General features: G+C 47.3%; 2 protein-coding genes across 2 annotated transcripts; both read right to left on the bottom strand.

The window, feature by feature from the left end:
• Positions 1–4,866: 4,866 nt before the first annotated feature.
• On the bottom strand, positions 4,867–20,521 carry LOC140213684 (uncharacterized). The gene is made up of 3 exons (XM_072284932.1): positions 20,324–20,521; positions 8,512–8,743; positions 4,867–5,189 (listed from the first exon to the last, which is right to left on the bottom strand). The coding sequence occupies exons 1-3, from the start codon at positions 20,519–20,521 to the stop codon at positions 4,903–4,905; spliced, it is 717 nt and encodes a 238-aa protein (XP_072141033.1). The 3' UTR covers positions 4,867–4,902.
• Positions 20,522–21,818: 1,297 nt separating this feature from the next.
• Positions 21,819–26,415, bottom strand: LOC129388103 (uncharacterized). The gene is made up of 4 exons (XM_072284741.1): positions 26,400–26,415; positions 24,908–25,382; positions 23,514–23,642; positions 21,819–22,047 (listed from the first exon to the last, which is right to left on the bottom strand). Exons 1-4 carry the CDS (start codon positions 26,413–26,415, stop codon positions 21,819–21,821), a joined length of 849 nt encoding a protein of 282 aa, XP_072140842.1.
• Positions 26,416–26,842: the final 427 nt, after the last annotated feature.

Genomic DNA, 26,842 nt, shown 5'->3' with positions numbered 1-26,842 from the left:
TATTGTTGAAAAACTGTAGTCATCATTAAAGTTAGAAGAAACATTTCGTATGTAAAACCAATTTAATGGAATCCCCGACATAGAGCGTACATTTGACCTTAAGAACACATTAGCGTAACTGATTGGCTTGGCGCTCGCCGTCGTGCCCAGGGTGTTGAATAAAAAAAAAAAGTGCCGGTTCCGTTCGTTTTCAACTCGCTCCGATTTTCTTCCGGCTCATTTTCGGTTCGGAGAAAAAAAAAAATTATGACATTTCGTTAACCGGTTCTCAACGCTGAACCAGTTCGGAAGTACGCTATAGTTTAGCCTCGCTCTTGTCAACACGTTGCACAAATGCTCTGATCTGGGCACGAGCACAAGTCTTGTCAGGTGGACGGAGAGACTGACTTCCTGGAATATGGCAAACGACAACTGATGCTTTTTTTACATAATAGGCTCGTGAGCCACCACTTAAAAATTTTTTTATCATCACATACAATTCAACGCAGTTCAACGTTATACAACTACATGGGGCATACGGATAAAGACAGACATTTTAGACACTTACGTCGAGAGATTGGACGGAAACTACACTGTAGAAAGAGCTCGTTTGTTTCACGCATTCCTTCCTGAAAAAATTTGCGCCGCTATGACTGTGGCCAGATCACCTTTGACAAGCCACACGCATGCGCGCTGTTTGAAGAGGGAGAAAGAAGAAAAAACGAGCCGAAGGGTGAGAGGGCAATACTTGCAGCAAATCTTGTGAGGGCTCCTACAACAGCGCATGCGCAGCACGCACAGTCCTCCCGCCGCCTGCCCTCACAAGCCTGGGCTCCGCTGTAGTAGATGCTGCAATAAGCGTTTTTACAGCGTCTGCTCTTGGCTGAAAAACTGAGCGGCTGTGCATGCAAGCGGTGGCGGCAAGATATTTCAGTTGTTTCACCAACTGACTGGACCTAGTATTGTGCCTCTACGTCTGCCGGGCAGCTACAGCTTGGTGAGTACGCTTTGAGTTTGATATTGTTTTTAGAGTGGCGCGTACCTGACTAACCTTGGCACTAGTGAAGGTAAATGCAATAGTTTGCATTTGCTTTACAACACACGTGCTTGTCGAACTGGGTGTTGTGTGCCTCGAGGATATCGTTGCCGGTGAGCTAGGGGTTATGTGACTGCCATGCTCTGGCATTGATTGTTCGCGTAGAGAAGCGCTTGTGTTTCGTGGTACGTTTTTTCTTGGTCATTTAATTTTAAGTTGTGTTAAACTGCGCCAGCACGTAAACTCGCTACCGTTTCTTCGCTTTACGCACGCAGTTCTTAGCTCGGAGTATACATCCATTTCGTTGTCGTTCTTGTCATGCGGGGTAACATCATGGAAACTTGCCAGTTTGAAGTAGAAACATTTTTGGCACATGCCCGTCGTTTCGATAACGAGATCTGTTATTTCACCTATATACTCTTATGTCTTGCACTCCTGCTTCCTGCTGTAGCGAAATTGCGGCTTACTTATGCTGCATTCACGTCATATTTTTCGCATTCGCGGAAACGAAGTTCAGGAATGTAGTTGCTTAGACTTGAACACATATGATCGACCTGGCTGGAACAGTTATAAAGTGCCTATGCCATTGAAAATTTTTGCACCTGAAAGGGGAGCTTGTGATTTTGTTCTCAAGAATCCCAACTGTATCAACGAGAAGTGAACTGGGACCCTCACTGTAGCTTAACCAAGAGTTCAGTGCAGCACGTTTATCAACAGAGAGGTCAGTGCATTCTTCACAGCATCAGCTGTTTGTATTTTATTGAAGTACGGTGCCTTTCATACGCATTGTCTTTCATGAGGTTCGCTATGCAAGAGCTCAACTTTTGCCATAATGCAGCCCATTTCACACACTTAAAAACTTAGTTTCTTTTCTATTTGGTTTACCTCATTCCAGGATACTCCTCGGAATCAATGCAGGTCGGGGTACAAAATCAACGGTAAAACCACGGGTTCACAAAAGGGTGCCAAGCCATAAGGATCGGATCGTAGAAACCGAATGGCCATTATAGTATATGTTTTACAGCGAAGCTGTTAGCCTCTCGTTGGCCGGCATATTACGTGTTGTCGTCCGTGGACAAAATGTGGGCCGATCCCGGAGGTGGTGAAGCAGGCTTCAAGCACTCAGCAAAGTGAAGCGAAAAGTGCATACATTCTTTGGAATCACGCATACAACACACAGAACAGCATTCGTTTCAACAAAGAAGTACAAAACAAGCATCCGAACCACATAGTTGAGATAAGGCACTCCTGATAGCAATGCGAAGCACGTAGTGCTTCCCGCATACGTTTCCCGGTAAAGACAAGCTGTCGCGGCGAAGGCAGCTTGCGACGTGGGGAGTGACGTAACCAGCCTTTCGTATATAAAAGAAGCAGCTCAGCAACCGATTTCATTTTTGCAGTCCCGCTATGGGTAGGCAAAGCATACTTGGGACTTCTGAGGTGCAGCGTGAAATCGAGGAGCGGCCAAAGGAAAAGAAACGGCAATACGACCAGCGACGGCGCGCTGTCAAGATTACGATTACTACCATTACTCTAAAGCAATAAAGTATTGCATACCCCCCTCCGCATTCGTAGTGGTTATTTTCAACAGCTTCGTTGGACAACCACTTTCACAGGGCTGGTATGGCGAACCAGTTTTTAAACACTTTTTAAAAAGTTTTCTTGAGAATGCATATATAGGGAATTTATTCATAGGATTATGGTGACAAATTAAGTGCAGTTTAGTAGGTGCTCGTTGGATCACTCGTATGTGTCGCAATGCAACATCCAATAACCTTCGTTAACGAAATATTAGTAAAAGCTATGCTTTGTTGCTAAGCTTTCACTTCACTTTCTTACATGTTCGTTTGATACAAGCTTTCGTAAACGAGAGCAAGTAGGAATTGGAGCCTGTTCGTATTCAAAAAGGCATGCTGAATGACCGATGAATAAATAATCTGACAATTTCTGAACTAATGTTTCACCATTATCGTAGTACAAACAAAACAATATAAACTGGGCATGCAAGATATGAGAGGTTTAACTTCACGCTTAACTTCACGTTTAACTTCACGTTTTGGTCGTGGTTATGCAGATGTCGACGCGCCTATATGTAGATGTCGGAGATAGACTACTAGAGAAGGCTCCCTATTTGCTTTCCGGCGTAACGCTGCGATTGAATGGACTACAATGGCATCAACAAATTCCATGCGTCGAAAGGATATAACTGACACAAGGACATTATTGCGTCAGCGAAAGAAACAAACGGAGAAAGAACAATTGAGAAAGAAAATAGCAACGGCATTTATTATCAATAACTTTTATTGGAGTCCTTTGTTCCTATTCTTTTAGACGTTTATTTATTATTTTTTGTTACGAAGTCGTGAATGAAGTTTCCATCCGTAGCTCGTTCACTACAGCGCTATTAGTGTCTTTTTATTTAGCGTACTACTCAACTATGCGCATACATGGAGAAAAGTAAACTTCTATGTACTTCCATTAACCAGTATGTCCATAATACGTTTTGATCACCAGACATGGTGTGGGCTTTTACTGTTACACCGCAATTACTCCACTTCAGGCAGTCGTCTATTACCACTGCTTGCATATACTCCTTTGCATTTCTGAAGAAGTAAAATGGGAACTGCTAATTTGGGTTGGTTAGTGCGCGTTATAGATAAAATAAATAACACCTACGAAAGGGCAGACGTAAGGAACGGACAAGCGCTCACAAAAACAGTGCCGCACGAGACTACGAGATGGCGCCATAGTAATTAGAGCGCAGCTCTCATGCGCCCACTTCTTGATTGAGCGTCGCCGTCCCTCGGCGTAACACCCTGCTCGTGTTGTGCTGTTTGTTTTCGTTAAACGTTCACGCTTCGCACAAAAAGCATCAAGAACCGATACTCCCTGTGTTCAAGCTAAGTGCATTAACTCCAGAAAATTTCTATGCTTGTTTCGCAGGCTACAGTGCAACGCAACAGAAACCACACCCGCGTCTGTCGCGCATTGAACAAATCACAAGTGCGGATAGTCTACCTAGAGTGACGCACTACGCTTCCAAAAATATTCCGGCGTTTGGCTTGTGCCAAGCAATATGACTCTATTGCCGAGACAAATGTGAGAAGCACTCTTGTCGGTACATTTTATTCAAAATCAATCTGAGTGCCTGTCCTGAGGCTCATTACCGTGTCTGGTTACATGTCTCCCTACATTGGCGCTCAACCTGAGGCCCCTGCTACGACCCTCTACGTACACTGTAACTGCAGGAAGCTGCACAGCTAGTAGCCGAGCTTATGACTAGCAACAACCGAAAATACTCGTTCTTTATTTACGTAATTGCGCTCTGTTCAAAGACCAAGCCGGTGGGTAATACTGTGTCACGAGAATATTGCAGCAGTCAATATAGGCAAGCGAACATAAGCAAATAACAAAATACAGGTAATAACACGTTACATATAAAAATGTATTCACCTATTGCAACTAAAAACTGATTTAATGACTTTGATGAAACAGTACCTGACTGACCTTATCGTACGTGGCCATAACATTCTCTACCTTTCATCTATTATGTATATATAGACAGGTGTAGATATAGCTGTATATATGTGTGTGTTTATACACGGTATACCTAGATAGATGCATCTATACACACCATGAACAGCTTAGCCATCTATTTTCTACTGTTCACGTTACGCACCACATAGACTTGGTTCATGGAGAGCAGAATAGACCTGCTCATGGCAATCGTAAAGATGAACGTTCAGTTAAATATTCGTGTCTTTCTATTATACAGCGTATAGCTTTGTTCGAACGTCGCATTCCGGCTAACGAAATTTCTTGCCCCCCCCCCCCAAAAAAAAAAGAAAAGCTTGTGAATAAAAATAATAGAACTATGGAGGCGCCCCCTAGCGCCAGAAGGAACACCTATGGCCGGACCACATGGCCTGGTTCACGGAACACTGGAATGCCCTGGCGAACAGTGCCGAGTTCCTCAGCGCCCCGTTGACGATCGTCTCGGCGTCGCGCTTGCCGCAGTGGCTCGTCGCCCACAGCACGAAGAAGAGTTCGGCGTTGCCGTAACGGCTGTGCAGGCGCACGCCACGGCCCAACTCTTCGTGCAGGCGGCGCTTGTAGAGCATCATGAGGGGCTCCAGCAGGGCCGACTCGAGCGTGGTCTGAGCGGCGAGGGCTTCTGGGAAGGATGAGTCGCCGGAAGCCGATCACTCGTTCGGTCGCGCAGTGGCGCGATAGTTATGAAATAGTGATCACTCGCCCGCGTTTGTGGTTTTAAAAGAGCCGGTCAGCCGATCAGAGTCCTTTTGTTAATTGCTCACGCGCCGACTGGCCGACCCCTAACACCCTCCGATGTTCTTTTTCCCTGGCGCTTTTCCACTCTCTCGCTCTTGTCCAATCGTCTCAGAAACCATGCCTAGAGACGTCAAGCAACAGCGCTAAATTTCTTTTCCGTCCCTTCCTTTATAGTTAGCCACCGCCGAGAACAACTGCACGTGACGTCACCCAATTAGCCTGTTGAAACTAACCTCGCGAGGATGGCAAGGCCGCCTTCGACGAAGATTGGTCCCCCTATCGAAACGTTGGCCAGCCTTTGTGAGGCACCTTAACCCTGCTTATAGCCTTTATGCCACAGTGTGCTAATCCATCGGTAGGCCCCCTTTTTGATTTTAGGCTTCACTTAATAAGCGGAACACTTTTTGCAAATATATGTTCCACTTACTATTTAGTGTAAGTTTTGAGTGAGGTTAACTGCGTAGCAGCGGCAACAAACTCGGCAGAAGGAAATGCTGACGCTTAACAAAATTCGTTCCGCATCAGGTTTCAATCAGTAAGAGGAACATCGCAAACATGTTCCACTTACTACTTAGTGGAAACCATGTGGAACGAGATTAAAAGTGTACATGCATGTTCATTCACCCGCTCGTGAGCACAGTCGCTCACTCAAAGCAGCCAATGATCACTCACCCAGCTAATAAGCCAAGCAATCAATAAATTATTGCAGGATTCAGTAGTACTGGGTTTCTAATAAAATTTTTGATAGAAATGTTTGTACATATATATACTCGCGGACAACATTCTGTGGCAATGAAGGGAAAGCTACGGGCGCGTGGCTGCTGCACATTTGTTACGGTGCGAAGTAGTCCGCTATCGTTTGACAGTGCTTTTGTTTGCTCGGAACAGACGCTGAATCGACGCCGCTTCACGTGCGACGGTTTCGCATTTGCCCAGACGCGGAAGGGAAAAGCCGCAACACATGTTAACTTTTACATTCAGTGGTGTGTTTTATTTTATTTAACTGTTGCTAATAAGGTGCTTATATTTCTTTTCCCCAGCTTAAGCTAATGTGGATGACAACACGGGACCCTTTTCAGAAGCGCTCTCTCTTGTGCGCGTTTTGCCTCCGTTGCTTTCCATTCATTGCCACAGAAAGTTGTCCGCGAACATGGAGAGTGTTAGCTCGTCCACAAACGTATTACGAAATTAAGGTCGACGGCAGCAGGGGCACTGGTAGCGTCACCTTGTGGTTTGAAGAGGAAGTGTTTGAAGGAAGTGTTTGAAGAGCGTTGTATGAGATATTCCTGTGCAATTAACCCCTCGATCGCTTTTTTTTTTCAGTGAAAAAATTAAGCTTTCTTACTCTTTCTTGTTGAAAATGAGCGACTTGTAAAATCACAATGTCGCTCGAAGCTAGAAAGACGAATTTAGGGCAAATCCATCTGCTACCAATCATTCCCATAGATTCAGTGGCGTAGCCAGAAATTTTTTTCAGGGAGGGGCACTCATTTGAGTGAAAGCAAATAGGGGGAATAAGGACAGAGGGGGCTGGGAAGACTGCATAGTATGACGAGAATTTCGCGGATAAGGGGGGACATGTGCCTGGGTGTGCCATCTGGCTACTCCATTAGAGTGTGTTGTAGAAATTTATTAGAAGGAAATCTGGCGCTGGAATCGGCGGTTATAGTAGCTGACAGTGTGTTCAGCAGGAAACGCGAATGGGGAGCATGGGAACGATGGCTAGATGGCGTGCATCTGTCTAAAGCTTTGTCCTTATAGCTTCAAACAGCTTTATGACTCGAAACGTGTATAATTTCTGACAGAATGTTGCGTTACAGACGCAAACATTCGCAATTATTTTGCAGATGCACAGAAAATCATTGCATTAATGTGTTTAGAAAAATGTAACTTTTCTCAAATTTTCAAAAATTGAAGCCTTATAACGCACAATAATGTCGGAAATGTATAGAGTCTCTGAGAATATTTCCTAGAGGGAAATATGGCGCTACCCTCTGCCGCCACGGGAATAACGGTACAAGAGTGTGCGAGGCATTACCTAAAACGCGGACTTAGCTGCATAGATACAGCTTTCCTAAAAAAATTGTGATAACAGATTTTCACTTACCCGTATTGTATCTTTAAATAAACTTTGCCCAGGTGCAGTGCATAATCAAGCGAGGAAAAGCAAGAACAGATAACTGTCGCAAAGCGAGCGTAGTTCTTGCCGTGTGCCATTCAATTTTAGCCGCCCGCCGATACTTGCTACGTTCCATATAACTGTACATCAAAGCACAAGCCCTCACGATTGAATAACAAATATTTGTGCAGTATGAAAGTTAAAAGCTTTTTACGTGCCGTTTTAGTGGAAAGTGAACCATTGTGACGGACGGAATGGTGCTAGCCAGGCGTGCTTTCAAGGTGTCCTCGCTCTCCGGGAACGATGCCAATCCGAAGCCACTATATCCTGGCATTCCCATGCATGTAACAGCGTCGCAGTGCCAATTTTCCCTATATATGTAGGGAAAACCATAAGCGCGAAGTTCATTGCTATAGTAGCTAAACGATTGCAGCGCCAGAGTTCCCTCTAGGGATTTTTGTAGGAAACAATGTATCACGACCTAGAATATTGTTAAGTTTATATGGCGTAGAACTGTACCGTCAGACACCTTACACGCGTAGCGCTAGTCGTAGGTCCAAGTCACCGACTCCGATATCGCACGCGGAAGTCAAAACTATGCGGAATCTCGGGGGCCATGTTCAACTTAAAGGCAGTATTAAATCAGTGGCACAGAGAGTAAATCTTTTCGGGGGATTCCCGCACTTGATCTGAAGTGGGAGCTGGCGGGTGTTGTCGCACGTCGTTTTATGTCGGGTATCCGGTACGCAAATTTCGGGTGCGGAGCAGAAGGGTCACTTGACCGATCTCCTTCCCCTTTCTTTGGCTACGCGTACTTGAGATAGACTATAAATGCTTGAAACCCTTCTTGAACGGCGGATCTGAAACACTGTACCCGAGGAAAAAATTGTGCTCGCGCACCGTATTCCGGATGCACGGATTAGTGAACAGTAGGGGAGCAAAATTAACCTGGAGGAGCCTTCCACTATACGGCGTCTCTCATAGCCCCAGTGTTGCTTTGGGACGTTAAAATAAATAAATAAATAAATAAATAAATAAATCAGTCAACAAGTATTTCATTAATACATTAAACCAATCGATCACGTACCTTTCTCGTCGGTGTCGAGACCCGAGGCGACACATTTAACCAGCACTTGAAAGCGCCGCTCGTTGCGCGGGCGCCAAGCGTAGGGGCCCCGACTCGTCGGCATCAGCACGCGCATCACCTCCCGGCCCAGCGCTGGCACGAGCACGGGTTCGATGATGGCCGACGCGTTGAGCAGGAGACCCAGCAGCCCTAGAGGCACGAGCAGGGTCTTGCGCTCCGCAACGTACTGGGCCTGCGTGCCCAAGCGGAAGAACATGGCTTTAAATGACCACAAACTATCCGGCAATATCTTCGTCATGGCGGACACACGGTGGCTTTATATTTTATCGCGATGGTAACTATATGCACACTGGAGGCGGATTAAAGCTGTCGGCGCTGCTGCAGCTACCGTACGTTGGCGCTGTCCCACTTCTATATATCAGCATACCACGTTCCTTAGACAATCAAGTGGAAAAATTAGGCAGCCCATATTATGAGGCAATTATGGAGCCTATGGAACTACCCCAAAAAGAGAGGAACTGTCTTTTAGAGCGCAGCTCCTACGCGCCCGTTCTTGTGGCGACCGTCGGCGTCGTACCTCTAACCTAACGAATGAGGGCAGTGAATGATGACAGCGAACGCGTAGCGCTGCAGGAAATGACAGACGGCCGTAACGAAGAGAGAGCGACGATGAAAGCGGAGGAGGAGGGTATAGCGAAAGCGTGAGAAGAAAAGCGTAGCGCCACGCAAGGCGGGCTGTGCGGATATGATGGCTACAAGATGGGGCCAGAGTAGCGCGCGTCGTCTGTATGGAAACAAAGCAGTGCATGAGCGAAGGTCTCTGCGGCGGCTGCGGTGAGTCGCGCCCACGTGACCCACTCGCTGCCTTTCGCGATCTCCCGATTAGCGGGGCAGTAGCGCCACACTTCGCTCCGTTTGTAACGTTCCGCACGAAACATTGTCCACGCCAGCCAATATATCGCGAAATTAAAACACGTATAAATCTAGCTGCGTTCAAATTTCGCATTTGGGAGTATTGTAACCTTCGGTGAAATCTTTTGGGGCGGTGACAACCTTGGGGTGCCTATTGCTGCCAGCTAATTCGAGGGAGTGGTGGTGAAACTCCCCAATAAATTTATTGATGTGCGTTACAACATGGCGACAAAACAGCCAGACATGCCACTTTCCCGCAGTCATCGGGGATGCGAAAGCAATGAAATTTTTAAAAATTAGCTTTGGCCTCAGCTGCTAGACCAATATAGCGTGTGTGAGTGCAGTACACATCTCGCATTTCAACAGATAAAAAGTAAGCACAGTTTTTATTTGTACACACACCAAATATACCCTTTATTTTACCTTCATCCACCCCGGTAAACCATTGGCTATGGCGTTGCGCTTTTGAGCTGGAAGGTGGTGTGGATTCCGGCCGAGGCGGCCGCATTTCGATGGAGGCGAAATGCAGAAATCTTCGTGTACTTAGACTTAGGTGCACGTTAAAGAGGCCCAGGTGGTCAAAATAATCTGGAGCGGCATGCCTTGTAATCGTAGCATAGTGTATAGGGTTCAATTTAGGTGTGCTGTGGGGCCATGCGATAATTTCGGGATCCTGGTCACTTGCGCACGAAGGCCACATCACCCACAACGAAGTTCGAAGCTGAGCCCACTTCACATGCTAGAGACGCAACTACCATGCAACTGACGCTTGCCTACAGCGTAGGCGCGCACACACTGGTGCAATGCTCGCCATTCTTCACAGCTGCTTCTGCTCTCGAGGCGACTGCAAATCTGCCTCGGCCAAGGAAACTGAGTGCTGCTTATGAAATGCGTCAGAACGGCCAGGGACAGGCAGCGCTACCCTAATACGACGGAAGAAGACAAGCGAGAACGTTTAGCTCCAAACGCGCAAAGAAGGATCCACTGAACAATGTTTAGCACCACGATAATTCCCAATTAAAGGAGTTTCGGCCATATTTTTGGATTGGCAGTTAATCAGAGGAAACACTGAAAGTACTAGTGGCTGTTGATTTCTAGAATTTATATGGGCATAGATAATTTGAAAGCACAACTTTTTACTTGGGAGAAGAAGATTTCCTCATGAAGTGGTCGTGACGATTCGTTGAAATAAGACACGACATAGTAGGTTCATTATGTAACCCAATTGAGGGGCTGCGCAGAACTTGGATGTGCATATTGTGTGTGCCATTGATGTAGAGTCAAGGAACCTGATCATAAACATGCGCTCACTGCATGAAAATTGTCTGCTGTGGCCTGCCTGATGTACCACGAGTAAACTACACCTTATTCGCTGCGCCTGTACTGATTCTCGAATCCACTGCGGTACTATATTTCGTGGCTAAACACAATGATTCGTATGCATCCTTTTACGGGCGTGCTAACCGGAAGCCACGAGCTTGGCATCTGTGCACTCAATTTCAACTGACTTTGCGATACAGCAGTTGTTTGCAAAAGCGTAGGGGCCAACTCGAGAAAGCACAAGCCTGCATAGAGAAAGCCAACGTTTCTTTACAGTGTGTTCCAGAATATACCGCGCTGCGTACGTTCTGCCCAGCCAGGTACTGCCTAGCAACCGATACTTCCGTTCCCTATATGTCATTTTTGTGGCCTTTCGCCTTCTGTAGTAGGCGATATTTTCTGAAGTGAAAAACTTTCCTTGCTTTTTACCCGTTTCCGTGGTTGGAGTTTGACTACCGATACAAATCTGTCTATGCCAAGGGCGCGTGCTGTAGTGGAGTGCCCAGGAATGACAGCCCTCTTCGTCGCTGCCGCCACTCTTTCACGTTGTGGCGGCTGCGGGGGTAGCTTTGATGACGAGAAAGGGTGACGCCAGTCGTCTTCCAAGCCGGCGCTCGCGCTACTTGAGAAAACACACTTATGATGAATCGGCTGATATGCATAGCCACTTAATACTACCCGGACTACGGACGTGTTCCTCAACGGCTCTGTAGCTTTGTACGGAAATACGCAGTGAAACACGGTGCACAAATATCCTCACTGCTATAAAAATTGAGACCTGGTTGGTGGTACCGACTCTAGCGGTATTCAGAGAGATTATTCAAGAATGGACAGATTCCTAGTGCTGAAGTTGTCATTTAAGCCTTCATGCTCCTTGTGTCATCGTGGTCCATTCATTCCGGGGGGTTGGCCAAGAATGGGCACATTTACAGTGCTGAAGTTGTCATTCAAGACTCGATACTCCTTGTGCCATCGTGGCACATAAATTCTGGGGCATTGGCCAAGAATGAACAGAAACCCAGTGCTGAAGTTGTCATTTAAGGCTTCATATTCCTGTCATCGTAACACATTCAACCTGGGGGATTGCGCAGGAGTGGGTACATTCCCAGTGCTGCAGTTGTCATTTGAGGCTTCATGCTACTTGTGTCGTCGTGGCACATTCATTCTCGGGGATTGGCCAAGATTGGGCACATACCCAGTGCTGAAATTGTCATTTAAGGCTTCATATTCCTTTGTGTCATCGTAGCACATCTATACCGGAGAATCGTCCGAGAAAGGGCATGTACCCAGCGCCAAGGTCGTCATTTAAGGATTCAGCATCATTCTGTCGTGGTGGCACATTCATTCTGGGGGATAGGCCAAGAATGGACACATTCCCAGTGCCGAAGTTGTCATTTAAGGCTTCATACTCCTTGTGTCATAGTGGCACATTCATTCTCGGCGATTTGACAGGAATGGGTACATTCCCATGATTAAGTATTCATTCAAGACTTGATGCTCCTTCCGTCATTGTGGCACATTCATTCTGGGGGATTCACCAAGAATGGGCACATTGTCAGTGCTGAAGTTGTAACTTAAGGCTTCATGCTCTTTGTGTCATTGTGGCACATTTATTCTGGGGGATTGGCCAAGAATGGGCACATTCCCAGTGCAGAAGTTTTTTAAGGCTTCATAATCCTTTTGTCATCTTGGCGCATTAATTCTGTGGTATTGTCTCAGAATGGGCACATTCCCAATGCCGAAGTTGTCATTTAATGCTTCATACTCCTTGTGTCATCGCAGCACATCTTTTCCGGGGGATCGGTCAAGAATGCGCATATACTCAGCGCCAAAGTTGTCATTTATGGCTTCATACTCCTTGTGTCATGATGGCACATTCATTCTAGGGGATTGACCAAAAATTGGCACGGTGCCAATGCCGAAGTTGTCATTTAGGGCTTCATACTCCTTGCGTCATCGTAGCACATGTATTTCAGGGGATCGGTCATGAATGGGCACATAACCCGTGCTGAAATTGTTATTTAAGGCTTTATGCCCTATTACGTCATCGTGGCACATATATACCGGAGGATCGGTCGAGAATGGGCATATACCGAGCGGCAAAGTTGTCATATAAGGCTTCATACTCTTTCTGTCATGGCGGCACATTCATTCTCTGGGATTAGCTAAGAATGGGCACATTCTTACTGCTGAAGTTGTCATTCAAGGCTTCACACTCCTTGTGTCATTGTGGTACATTCATTCTGGGGGATTCGCCAAGAATGGGCACATTCCCAGTGATGAAGTTGTCATTTAAGGCCTTATACTCCTTGTGCCATAGTTCTGCATTCAATCTGGGGGAGTGGCCAAGAATGGGCACGTTCCCAGTGCTTAAGTTGTCATTTAAGGCTTCATAGTCCTGTCATCGTAGCACATTCGATCTGGGGGATGGCGCAGGAATGGGCACATTCCCATTGCTGGAGTTGTAACTTAAGGCTTCATGCTCTTTGTGTCGTAGTGGCACATTCATTCTGGGAGATTGGCCAAGAATAGGCGCATACCCAGTGCTGAAATTGTCATTTGAGGCTTCATATTCCTTTGTGTCAACGTAGCACATCTATACCGGAGAATCGTTCGAGAATGGGCATGTACCTAGTGCCAAGGTTGCCATTTAAGGCTTCATACTCCTGGTGTCATTGTTGCACATTCATTCTAGGGGTAGGCCAATAATGGACACATTCCCAGTGCCGAAGTTGTCGTTAAGGCTTTGTATTCCTTGCGTCATCGTGGCACATTCATTCTGGGTGATTGGTCAAGGATGGGCACATTCCCAGTACCGAAGTTGTCATATAAGGCTTCATAATCCTTGTGTCATTGAGTCACATTGATTCTGGGGGATTCACCAATATGGGCACATTCAGTGCGGAAGTTGGGATTGAAGGCTTCATGCTCCTTGTGTCATCGAGGGACACTTATTCTGGGGGACTGGCCTGTAATGGGTACATTTGCAATGATGAAGTTGTCAGTTAAGCCTTCAGATTGCTTGTGTAATCGTGGCATATTCATTCAAGGGGATTCGCCAAGAATGGGCACATTTCCAGTGCTGAAGTTGTAAGTTAAGGCCTCATGCTCCTTGTGTCGTCGTGGCACATTCATTCTTGGGGATTGGCCAAGAATGGGCACATTCCCAATGCCGAAGTTGTCATTTAAGGCTTCATACTCCTTGGGTCATTGTAGCACATCTATTTCGGGGGATTGATCAAGGATGGGCATATACCCACCACCCAAGTTTCATTTAACCCAAGTTATCATTTAATGTTTCACACTCCTAGTGCCATGGTGGCAAATTCAGTCTGGGGGATTGGCTAAGAATGCGCACATTCCTACGGCCGAAGTCTTCATACTCCTTTTGTCATTGTTTCACATATATTCTGGGGGATTCGTCATGGATGTGCACATTCTGGGTGCCGAAGTTGTCATTTAAGGCTTTGTACTCCTTGCGTCATCGTGACACATTCATTCTGGGGATTGGCCAAGGATGGGCACATTCCCAGTGCCGAAGTTGTGATTTAAGGCTTCATGTTCCTTGTGTCATCGAGGCACATACATTGTGGGAGATTGGACAGGAATGGGCGCATTCCCAGTGATGAAGTTGTCATTAAAGGCTTCAAACTCCTTGTGTCATTCTGGCACATTCATTCTGGGGGATTCGGAAGGAATGGGCACATTCCCAGTGCTGAAGTTGTCAGTTATGACTTCATCCTCCTTGTGTCATTGGGACACCTTCATTCTGTGGGATTCGCCGAAAACGGGCACATTGCCAGTGATGAAGCTGTCATTTAAGGCTTCATATTCCTCGTGTCATCTTGGCACATTCAATCTGGGGGAATGGCCAAGAATAGGCGCAAAGCCAGTACCGAACTCGTCATTTAAGGCTTCATACTCCTTGTGCCATCGTGACACATTCTTCTGGAGGATTGGCCAGGAGTGGGCACATTCCCAGTGATGAAGTTGTCATTTAAGGCTTCATACTTCTTGGGTCATCGTGGCACATTATCTGGGGGATTGGCCAGGAATGGGCACATACACTGTAGCACTTATCTACCGACCCTGTTTGTCTACTTGGGAAGACAGCAGCGAGCATACACACAGTGGCGAAACATATATATTGCCACGTCCAATATTCGGCACGTAGAGAAAAACGAAGATGTCACGCATTGCACAACAGAATACGAGGCTCTTGCCTAATTGTTTTCAGTTTTCCTATAAGTAAAAATTGCTGCCCTGATTTCCCAGTTCCTGCTGCTTGTGAATTTTGACACTGGTGGAGGTGCGGGGTAAATGTTTGGGACGCCTGTCGACAGCCCCACATTAATCCGAGGGCGTTTTCTCCCGCAGCTTAGAAGTCGGAGCTCCTGCTTGTATTTAAAGAACGCAATAAGGCCGATATTCCACCAGCCATCACATTGCATCTCAATGGCAACGTTATTCCAAGGGTAGAGAGACTACGTGTTCTAGGCCTTCATATACAACACAACAGGAAGGCCAGACATACCCTACATATGCTCCGCCAACAACTTACCCAAGTAACGCACATGATAAAGCTCATTACAAACCGCTGACAAGGACTCCAAGAAAAAGATGTACCCCGAATTGTGCAAGCCCTCGTAATTAGCCGATTAGCCTACCACCTCTCCTATCATAATCTCAGACCGAGATGCACTAGATGGACACCCTCCTCTGTACGGCACTAAAGCAGCGCTGGGACTACCCCAACATGCGTCTACGCAGTTCCTACTACGACTCGTTGTGCAGAACATCCGCGAACTAGTCGAAGGCCATCTTAACAGCCAATTGCAACGTCTGCAACGAACAATGCAAGGGTGGCACATTCTATGCCGGCTAGGAAACCAAACACCAAGAAAACCACAACAGGAAAACCGCACACTTTTTGCGCTTAACTTTCGCAACAAAATTCACGTGGCCCCAATTCCCCGGAGCATGCACCCTGACCATCATAAAGGCTAAAGAAAGGCTAGAGCACAAGCCCTGGCTCGACTCTTTGGCGATGACACGTCGAACGCACCGGTCCTATACACCGACGTGGCGCGCTACCCACAGAAACGTGCCATTTGTCCAGTCGTACTAGAGTGTACAGACATTGTGAGGGCTTCGGCCACGCTCAACATTGTGGACAATGGCACGGCGGAAGAGGCTGCTATCGCCCTAGCCATCGTAGGCGCTTCAACCATGCCGGTACCGGATGGACCCATCACAGTGGTCACTGATTCACAGGCTGCCTGCAGGACTTTGGCAGGAGGGAGGGTGACAACCCTACACACACCGCATCCTTGCATCATTACACCCCACAGCGTTACAGAGGGTGCGTATCGTCTGGGCACCTGGACGCGCCTCTCTCCATGGTAATGAACGCGCTAATGCGGTAGCCCGAGAGCTTGCTAACCGGGCGCCATTGGAAGAGCTGTCCAGCCCAGACGACGCACCGACAGAACCACTGAACTACACTGAAATTCTACGATATTACAGACATACCAGGAGACACTTCCCTCAACCACATAGTTCCCTTAACCGAAAGATGCCGTCGCGTGGCGACAGCTTCAAACTAATTAATTTCCCTGCCTCTTTTATCTTCACCTCTTCCATCCCACAGGATATCCCTCGTAGCAAAGCCCACAGTATATCATTGCACCTGGGAGTGCCCACACCCTCCGGGTTACTCCCCTATTTCTTCACCTTCACCTTCCTCCTGGGAGACTGCGCTGACCAGCTCAGACCCGCAAGAGCAGCGACGGCTGATCCAGCGGGCACACGGAGTGGCGGGAGCCAATGGGACTCCACCCTATGAAGAAGTCACCCGATCTCATTACAAATAAATGTTTGCTCTCTCCCTCTTCGCGTGTCAAAACACCCGTTCACTGTGCCAGCCGTCGCCTACTAGACCTAAACCCAGGATTTGATCCCCTACCAGGACGTTTGCCTGTTACCACGAGTGCCCAAGACATGACAGACTCAGGCCCTGCACAGGTAACTCTTTTGGTTCCTCGATCTCCTCTGAGCTTCCACGGGAACGCCTACGAGGATGCAAAAGGCTGGCTCGAGGACTACGAGCGCGTAGCCAAGTATAATGAGTGGCATGCTGAAGGGAAACAACCTCACGTGTATTTCTCTCTTGAAGACGGAGTCCGCACGTGGTTCGTAAATCGCGAGGGAATCTGGCCAAGCCGCGATGAGTCCCGCTGCCACTTCATACGTTCGGGAGCATCGAAAGGTGAGACCACGCACAGAGTATTCTCGAATCACGGAATCAAAGGCCGAATGAAACTGTTAGCTTGTTTGCTGAGGACATGGCTCGTCTTTGTCATCGTGCAGACCTTGACTTGTCAGAGGCAAAAAAACTCAGCCACCTCATGCTTGGTGTAAAAAAGCAGCTGTATGCTGGTCTTGTATGGAACCCGCTGACAAATATCGATGAATTTATTAAAGAATCGCTGCCATAGAGCGCGCATTACACGTACGCTGCCGCCAGTATGATCACCTGACCAGCAGTGATGGTCACAGACGAGGGTTCCTTGCGCCGGGCGATACACGAAGTTGTTGAAGAGATTGAGAAGCTCACTGCCTCGCCAAGTGAATGCACAGCTGCGTCAGTGGCTGAAGTTGTGCGCTAAGAAATAAAGCAAGCGTTTTCGGCTCTCGAGCCACATCCCCAGACGTGGCAGCCCAGCTACGCAGTTGTCCTTCGACCTCCACCTCCTATGCCGACGCCGCAGACGCGGTTACCATTGCTCGTCACCAGTGGGAAGACTGCGAACTGATTCCGCTAATTGATTTTTCAAAAGGCCGGATTACAAGCGCGCCCAAAACATTTAAAAGCTTGCCATTATTTTGCCACCGTAATGATGGCCTCTCCAAGAAGTTCTGTGCAATCGGAAGCAGCCGCTTACTTGTCGCAACGTCTATCCGTCATGAGGTCTGGCAAGCCTGCCACGATGAACCGATATCTGGCCACCTTGGCAACATTGTAACACTGGCCCGAGCCAAGAGAAATAACAGTGGCCAAGGATTGCCGCCTTTGTGAAACATTACGTGCGCACGTGCCTCGTTGGTCAAGGACGGAAACCACCACGTATAAAACCAGCTGAGCTGCTACAACCAGTCCAAGTGCCCGCGACCCCATTTGCCCAAACCGGGATCTACGTTCTCGGACTATTGCCGACTTCCAATATTGGCAATAAGTGGGTAATTGTTGCCACCGACTATCTGACATGCTATGCAGAAACCAAGGCTCTTCCAAGCGGCACCGCAATCGAAGCAGCGCGATTTTTATTGACAACGTGGTTGTGAGGTATGGTGCGACAACGGACAGCTGGACTGCCTTAACGGCTACGCTCCTAAAGACAGTGATTAACCTCAGCGCCACGTCTCACCGAAAGACCACAGCCTATCACCCGCAAACGAACGGCCTAACAGAACGCTTGAAGAAGACTATCGCTGCCATGCTGAGTATGTAAGTAGACATGGAACACACAAATTGGGATGACATTATACCGTACATCACGTTCGCTTATAACACTGCGCAACAGGAAACACGAAAGACACCACCGTGAAGTAACGACGATGCTCGATGCCACATGACTAGGGTGATACAGGACGGACGCTGAAGCTTTCGCTCAACGGGCTGAAGAAGCGATACAACCCGCCCGCGTCAGTATCATTCGACAACAGGACTATGACGCTCGACGTTACAATCTACGGCACCGATACAATACATATCAGCCAAACGAGAAAGTGTAAGTTTGGAGTCCTAGCCGTCGGCAAGGGTTTTCAGAAAAGCTACTCAGGAGGTACTTCGGTCCGTACAAGCTTGTACGACGCCTCAGCGACTTGAACTATGGGGTTATCCTTGACAATTTTGCTTCCTCCGGGACGCAGCGGCGTCTACCAGAAGCCGTGTACATTGTACGCACGAAGCAATATTCGGAATGAAGTGCCCACACCTCGTCTGATACATCTTGCTGCCGCTAGATGAACATTGGGACGGCGCTCTCTCTGGAAGGAGGCAAGTGCCAAATCCAATATGCGGCCCATAGAGAAGAAAGGAAGATCTCGCGCATTGCACAAGAGAAGACGAGGTCCCTGCCTAATCGTTTTCAGTTTGCCTATAATTAGTGTCCTTCCCTGTTTTCCCAGTTCCTGCTGCTTGTAAATCATAACAATATATATTCAGAAATATGTCCGGCGAGAAAACTACGAGCGTCATATTAAGGATAAGAGACCACGAACGCTTCGCTTTAAAGGTGCTGGTGGAAACTCTGGCACTAGTGTATAGCGACTGCAAACATGGTGGTTCAGCTATCATGTGAAAGATGGCTACTAAACATGGGGTTTCCTATTTTCTTCTTTTTGGCTTCAGACGACTTTGTGACTTTACGAACTGATAATCTTCAAAAGCGCATTGCATTTTAAGGAGACACTAAAGACAAATATTAAGTCAAGCTAAAGTGATAGATTAGTTCTTGAGAACGTCTAAGGCGTCAATATTATCACGACGAGAGCTTTAGTAGTTAAGCAATTGAGGTAAATGCAGGATACGATTCATGTACTAGCCTGATGACGAAGGCAGTCCTCATTCTATTTCTGTCACTAGTACTCAACCACTCGTAATAAAAAGATAGTTGCATCGAATTATAAGACGAAGAAAAATGCTTCTTGTGCAGTTCTAATTTTACAAGGCGCAACTCATTGAATTTGCCCCTTGACAAAGACACGGGCGGTTTTGAGGTTTCGTTTTGCTCTTCTCTGTACCGCACGCGGTTTCGCGTTTCAATAGTTCCGTTACCGCCTAAGTCATTGCTGGTTTTGCTGTCCCGCGAAACTCACACAAACGGTAAGTAGCAGGGAAAGCCACGTCCATATGATGTCGTGGGATTCCCGAATGGTCCACGCCACTTTACCAAGAGCAGCTGCAGCGGTGAATCCGACGCTCTGTCTTGTCTCAGTGTCTCAGTCGCCGCGCGTTTGCGTTTTGCGCAAAAATCGTAGCGCCATCTGTCCGGCATTATTTATTCACCGACGGCAGTAAAGGGCGGCGATGGCGTATGCAACGTCACTGCTCCCCGCTTGGCGGAGGGTGATTTGAATTGCTCCAAAGGCATGCGTATCCCTCAGACGCAATTTTCTCGCGAAAAAAGTCTATTCTTGATACAAAACAAGCATTGCGACGTTTCTGAAAGGGCATTTTAACTGTCCACATCAACTTGGTATTTGCTTTTAGTTTACTTTTAAATGCAACAATTTGCAATGATTACGCATGTGTGCAGAGTGTTATAGCATTTTGCGTTTAGAAGAATAGGATAGCTTAGAAATTTGGGCCATTAAAGGCAGCTAAAACGTCCTAAATAAAGCCACACGAACGTCTGAAGCCACGATCACTGAGGTCAGACAAATCCACGCACTAACCATCATCCCCATGCTACAGTGTACTTTCTAGTTCCCTGTCCCCATGCTGGCTCAACAATCGCAGCGTCAGAGTTCTCGTCTCGTGATAATGGTTGGAAGCTCTATGGTGTTCGGTACGTGCCTGCCAGGCGTAGGCGCTAACGTTAGACAGCGGCGGGGTGCTGACGTAGTCGTCGTGCAGTAGGTGGACCTCGATGGCACCGAGTCGCTGGGATGCGTGTTCGCGGTCCGCGCGCCGCACATCCGGTTCCTCTTCGACGGTCGAGTTGGTGACGTTGGGACCAACGTGGGAGAGCCAAGCCGGGACCAGCGTTCGCATGACCTGTGATCAGGCGCGGCACGATGTTAGTGTCACTGCTACGGGCTCCAGAGACTCGAGAATTCTATTACAATAACAATTATACGAACCGTCCAAACGCACTCGCTGTGTCGGGATCATGCCCCGACGATGGCACGCGCTATCAATTTGCTACAAACCAAACAATTCCTCGAATAGTGAAAGGAACTCGGAGGAGCGAGCTTTTGAGAGCCAAGCCGCAGGGAGGCACCGGAGAGGAGGGGTGGCGTCAAAGGAGGTTTGTGGAGACATCATGCCTGGAATCATGCTCCTTGCTTGTTTTTGTTTTGTTTTCATCATGGTTTCCTACAAAAACTACTGGAGGAACCTGGGGTTCTGTGATCGTTCAGCTATATGGCAGGTGAATGACACTCAACTACAAAATGGATTAACTGTTCATCTATGGCATGGGGATTTGTCTATTATTTTTTCTTGTGGCGGCAAACGTTCTTGTGAGGTTACTGTTACTACTTTATTCTTGTCACTTATCAAGTACCCATAGTTAGTTAAATGCAGCAAAGCAATTAGTTTGTGCGCACATGAATCCTTGAGAATGTTTACATTTATAACGCACGATTTTGCTGGATATAATCATTTACTAAGCCTGAGGGCCGTTTGAAGCAAAAAGGTCGATGGTTAGGTAAATCCATATAGTGCCTATGATTACCACGCTGGCTGGACGCTATACATGCAGCTCGGATACGCGCTCCAGTGCCATAGTTCCCTGTATTAAATTTTCTAGGGTAACTCTGCGTGCTCGAACACTGGTGGCGTCTATGTTGAAACCTGCCTGTCCGGCCTCCCAGACGAAGTGGACCATCGTGTCATCCAGGCTGTCCACGGCGTCTGAGAGCGACGCCCTGGCGGCCTGAGCCGTCTTCCTGCGGGACACGTCCTCTGCGATCCGCAGGCACGCCTGGACCTGGGGCTGCGGGGGAGGCCTCTTGTACGCTTGCTCCACTAGTGGTCGAGCCTGTGTAAGCACAAGGGGGGCAGTTAAAGCGGCACTAAAGGGAAGCGCGAAATTCGTTTTGTGTGTACAGAAAACTCTGGTGAATTTCACGGTGAAAGGTTGATTACTTGAAAAGAAAATAAACGTCATACTTCCATTTGTAATATTAGAGATGTGCTATAGGCGGTGTTCAAATCCACCGCCCAGCGACCGCTTTCGTGGAGTAACAGACAGATCTCGAAGGCGATGTTTTTACAGGCTGAACGCGCCGGAAGCAAGTGCTGCGCTGGAAACATGCCACAACCGCCATGTTTTGGACAGCACGTATTACTTGCCTTGTTCCCCATGAGTGGCGCGAAGTAGAGGACCTTCCAGAGCTGCTGGTACAGGGCCCGCGCTTCTGGACGTAGTCCGGGCTTTTGATGACGCCGCTCCAGGTCGCAACGCGCAGAGAGCGCCACCCAGCGGCAGATTCTCGGCATCCACCTCGCGGATGACAGCCTGGACGAAGTCTTCGCCGCTGTCTGGTGCGAGCGCTTCTTCCAGCTGAGGCCGCCTGCCACGCTGTTGAAATCGTGCCGGAGGCTTCGTGTCATGTGCACCATAGATTTTTCTTGCAAAAATTACTCGAAGGAACTCTAGCGATGCGGTTGCTCAGCTACCATTGCAACTATTGGTAAGAGTCGAACAGAAATATAACGAACTCAGATAAAGCTCGGATTCTCTATATGTCGAATGCGCGAAATGTACTGACCGATACGCTTGTAAAATCGGTAGATGTGTCATAAAATAACCCTTTCAGTCTTAGCAATAAGTTCTTGAAAAAAAAGTGAAATATTTTGTACATGACTAGTTTCAGCAATATTATTTTTTTACTATAACAGCTTGTGGCGTACCTGATTGCTCTTTTTATTGTAAAGCAATCACTAAACGTGTTTTGGACAAGTTGGCATAGAATACGCCTTCTTCCTTTTCATTCGTTCTTTGGTGTCTGTGTGCGTGCGTGTCTGTGTTGTGCGTGTGTGTGCTTGTGCATGAGAGTACGTGCGTGGCTGCGGGCGTGTGTGTGCGTGTAATTATTCTCCATTGATGATTTCATTGTGAACTGTGCTGCCTGGCAATGCCGTTACCGCCTCTTAAGCTCTTTGTGACTTTGGTAGATCCAAAAAGGTATTTGTGTGATAATCAGTAAATATTAATAATTACCCTAATGCTAACTAGACATCGGATATATTGAACTCGGATCGTCCGCTGCCAGTCCCATCGAACCCTTGAGTATGAGGACCAACCTCGCCCGATACCTCGGGAAGTACACTCTGCTGTGGATGTGTTGCTGCGGTAATGTGCCACTACTGAGCCAAGTGGACCGGAACAGGTTTAGACTATCTCGGGCATCGAGAACGCCATTCATAGTGCCGCTCAGAAGCAATGTAAGGCACAGGCAAAATTATTGCTTACTATGCGCAGTTTTGCTTTCAGTAAATGAATTCCTTGCTTGCTTTTGTCTACTGAAGATGTCAAATGCGTATAGACTCGAACGCCTTTCTGTAGAAGTGCTTGAGGCCTCCAAAATCATTCGTTGAACAGGTGACTTCGTTATAAAAGTCGAGGACTGCACAACTCATAATAGAACCGGGACAGAATTATTCCTTCGTTATACAGGTCATTTTGTTGTGGAGGGGTTTGTTGTAGAGACGCACCACAAAAGTTCGTCCCAGTCAGTCAGAGGCCAGTTTGTGTAAATCGAATTACCTGAAACGTTGAACTATGTTCAGGGCGTAAGCTTCTCCGTCATAATTGCTTTTCACTGCACATGCTTTTCCATCAGAGTGTGTGTGTACATATATATATAATGCGTGTGCGTGCGTGTGTCATGTAATTGGTCATGCCTAGTGCGACAGGAGAGCCGAAAACAAGTTTATTTTTTTGACGATGTTGGCCCATTGCATACCTGTCGGGAAAGCAACCCGACGAATATTTCTGGTGTGATGAGCGAAAAAAAAAAAATAAACGAGGCGTTACCTTTTCACGAACGCCGCGTAGTCGTCGACGCTGGCATTAGGGTTGTTCTGGAAGAAGCTCTCAGAAATGCGCAGTGGCGCCTCTGGAGCCGCGTTTGGACAGACCATGCCATGGACGTCTCCACAAGCGCTGGGAAAATACGTTTCCAAATCATCGATTCGTTTGCTTAAGTACTAGAGAAATGCAACCACAGCGCAAATAACTTCTAGAGCGCGATAAGAAATAGTGATAGTTGCATGTGGAGTTTATTTATCACATATGCACACAGGTGATAAGCGGCCGGGATTGTAGAATCTGCAGTGCATAACCGCAGCTTGACTTATGAATACTTACCTGAGAAACTAGGCAACAACACGCAACATATCTTATCGTAGAAGCCGAAGGCGATGCCAGAAAGCAAGCAAAGCAAGCGCAAAATAGGGACATTCAATGAGGAACCGCGAAAAAAAAACATACAATGTGATCAAAACATGGAAATATTCACTGAATGGACTTGCAGTGACAGTAAGCAATTTTCAGTAAGAAGCCGCAGCCACAATTCACGTCTACTTCTCAGTTATGTGAGAGTCAGATTGGCAGACTTCGAGCAAGTGGCTCCGCCAGTCACGAGAAGTGAATAGTAGTTGTGTAAAGAGAAACACATATAGTAAAAGCTTTTTAAGAATTTATGAATGAAACACGCTTCTACAGATGAAAAAAGAATGAAGAAAGTGATTCTCATTGCGAGGAGAAGCTTAAGGCAAAAAAAGGCGGGAAAACAAAAGAAAGGCGGCATCGCCATATTGAAGTTCCCGCACGAACTTGGTATGACGTCAGCAATTTGTACGGGATATGTTCGGGCCTGGTTAATGTTGTGTCTGTAAAGATTGGCAACATTGTATACTAAAAAGTGCTACAGACTGAACTCGGCACGTTTCAAGAATTTCAGGGAGCAACAGCGGCCGAAATAGGAAAACAAAAAATACTTTGAAATCCGTGACGTCAGACTGAAGTACTGCTGCTGGGGTTTGGGCGCCAAATTTTAACACATTCCTAAGACCTTGATTGTCTATTCTAACATTCAACTGATTACAGCGAAAATAATCAACATATTTTAGAAAAAAATACGTGATCAATGTAAGTTAGTTTGGTGTTTGTCTTTCGTGTCCCTTTTTAGGTGTGCGCGGTTATTTCAATTTCATGGCTAGAAATTGAATTAAGACTGTTATTTTGATACATTATGCGCCTGTATTTTATCTGAAAACGTAAGAAGCTTTCCGCGTATATTGAAGCTACATAAAATCAAGCGTTTCGTTCCGGTGTGATTTTATGTACTAGCAAGTCACGTGACCGGAAGCCTCTTGGTGTCGCGCGCAGGCTGCTGTTACCGCGCCCGCGATACCCTCTATACAGACCTAGCTATATCGTCTCCGGTGACCACTGTTGCGCCATCTAGGCATCGCCGCAGGAGACTCGCAGGCTCCCTCTGCCGTTCCCGTTCGGAAGTGCCCTTTGTTGCGTCACTTGCGTTTCCACCAGCCCCAATGCGCATTCCCAGGAGGCGCGCCTTCACGGCATCCATGAGGCGGGCGACGCCGTCTTCGTAGATGGACTGCGGCCGGGATCTGCAGACATGCTCGTGAAAGTCGTCGCAGGGACCCGCTCGGCTGCGCCTCTGGCTCTGGATGTTGTTCGAGTTACTATCTCCGGAGCGGAGGTAGCCTCGAAGCCAAAGGCAGCCAGAGGTATTGCACAGGGGGTGCTGACGCCGTGAGTTCTCGAGGCCCAAGTCGCGGGGTGAGATTTCTTCCTGTATTGGAGGACATGAACAAAGGGCATGGACATGAGAACTATCCAGTCGTGTGAGTTGCAAAACTCGAGATCCAGTTCCTGTGGCTTTGTTTTTACGTTTCTATGTACTACGTGTCGCAATAAAGAGGCCACAGTATATAGACTAAACATTTTAACACCCTTATGGGTGCATAAAGGCTACTTGGTGTGTCCGATGGCTAATACCATTTTCCTTAAAAGGTAAGATAGACTCGTTAATGAGCACGAATAAAGTCTTTTATTGCAATTATATAAACACTCCAGGAACGTTTTTGCCGCCGTCGTCGCCGTCGCCACTCGCCGTATGCAGTATGTGCGAGAGAAAGCTTGCGAGAGTGAGTCGACGTTTGCGGCTCAATGTCGCGTGCGCAAGGGAGGATGCACGCCTTCTATGTTGAGCGTATGGTACCGGGAGAGCGGAGGGGAACGTTGTACTTGGGGAGCAACTGCGTATGGCGCGGCCGCGCACGGTCGTGCGGGCTTTATATTGAAAGCGATCTGCGTAGGGTGCACCGTCTAAGTGGGCCGACGGCTTGTAGCTTTGCGTGTGCTGTGTTCTCGCCGCTCAGTTTGCGGTGAAGCGATAGACAGAACGAAGGTTACTTCGCTCGCTGCGGCTGCCGCGCTTCTTCACGGAAGCATTTTGATAGCGAGTGCCCGTGGTCATAGAGTGTGATGTGTTCATGTTCGCCTGTGGACACGACACCACGTTTGTTAATTTAGATAGTAAGCGAATGTTTACAAGTTTATACGGCCGATAAACCTCTTGTCGTTGCTCGATGTGGCTGTCTCCTAATTTTATATCGCAGTCGCTGCCTCGCCTTTCGAGAGGGAGGGGGGGGGGGCGTATGTGCGAGTTTTTTTACTGCGCTAGCATTAAGAGCATCGAAGTGGGAAAGCCGCATGTCTATGGTGGGCATGTGGGGAAGCTGGTCCCGTCGTATAGGTAGAAATAGGTTATATATATATATATATATATATATATATATATATATATTATAAGGCAACCGACACTGGCCTACTTAAGACCACTGAAGTTGTACTTCGCTGAGGTAGGACGTACGTGTGTCGAGTCACCTCCAGAACAGAACATTGCAATGGGGTAGACGCGGTGTAAATCACAGAGCTGGAACCTCAAAGAGCTGCGACGTCATGTGTTTACGCATTTCTCTCGCATTTACCGCTAAATGTCCACTGAACATAATGCGGCGTTTTGGGGCAAATACGTACGATTATAACTGCAGCAGGTGGCACGGAAAATATATAGAATTTAAGAGCAACGGCTGTCAAACTCTTATGGCAGGTATATCGGTGCGCGGCACAATTCATAGACAGTTTTAAACTATGGATCCTCTCATTGCATGCTTAGTGTAAGCTGGTTGTAGTGTGCCATAAACATGTTATGCCTTTAATCGTAAAGGTGTTAGCCATGTGGGAAAAAGCAGCACAACTAAAGGTGTAAACATTTTTACTACGTAGAAACGTGGCACTGACGTCATCACCATAGCCACAAGTGAGGG

The sequence above is a fragment of the Dermacentor andersoni genome, chromosome 10, assembly GCF_023375885.2.
Source record: "Dermacentor andersoni chromosome 10, qqDerAnde1_hic_scaffold, whole genome shotgun sequence".
NCBI lineage: Eukaryota > Metazoa > Arthropoda > Arachnida > Ixodida > Ixodidae > Dermacentor > Dermacentor andersoni.
This window is presented reverse-complemented; position numbering and strand designations above follow the sequence as displayed.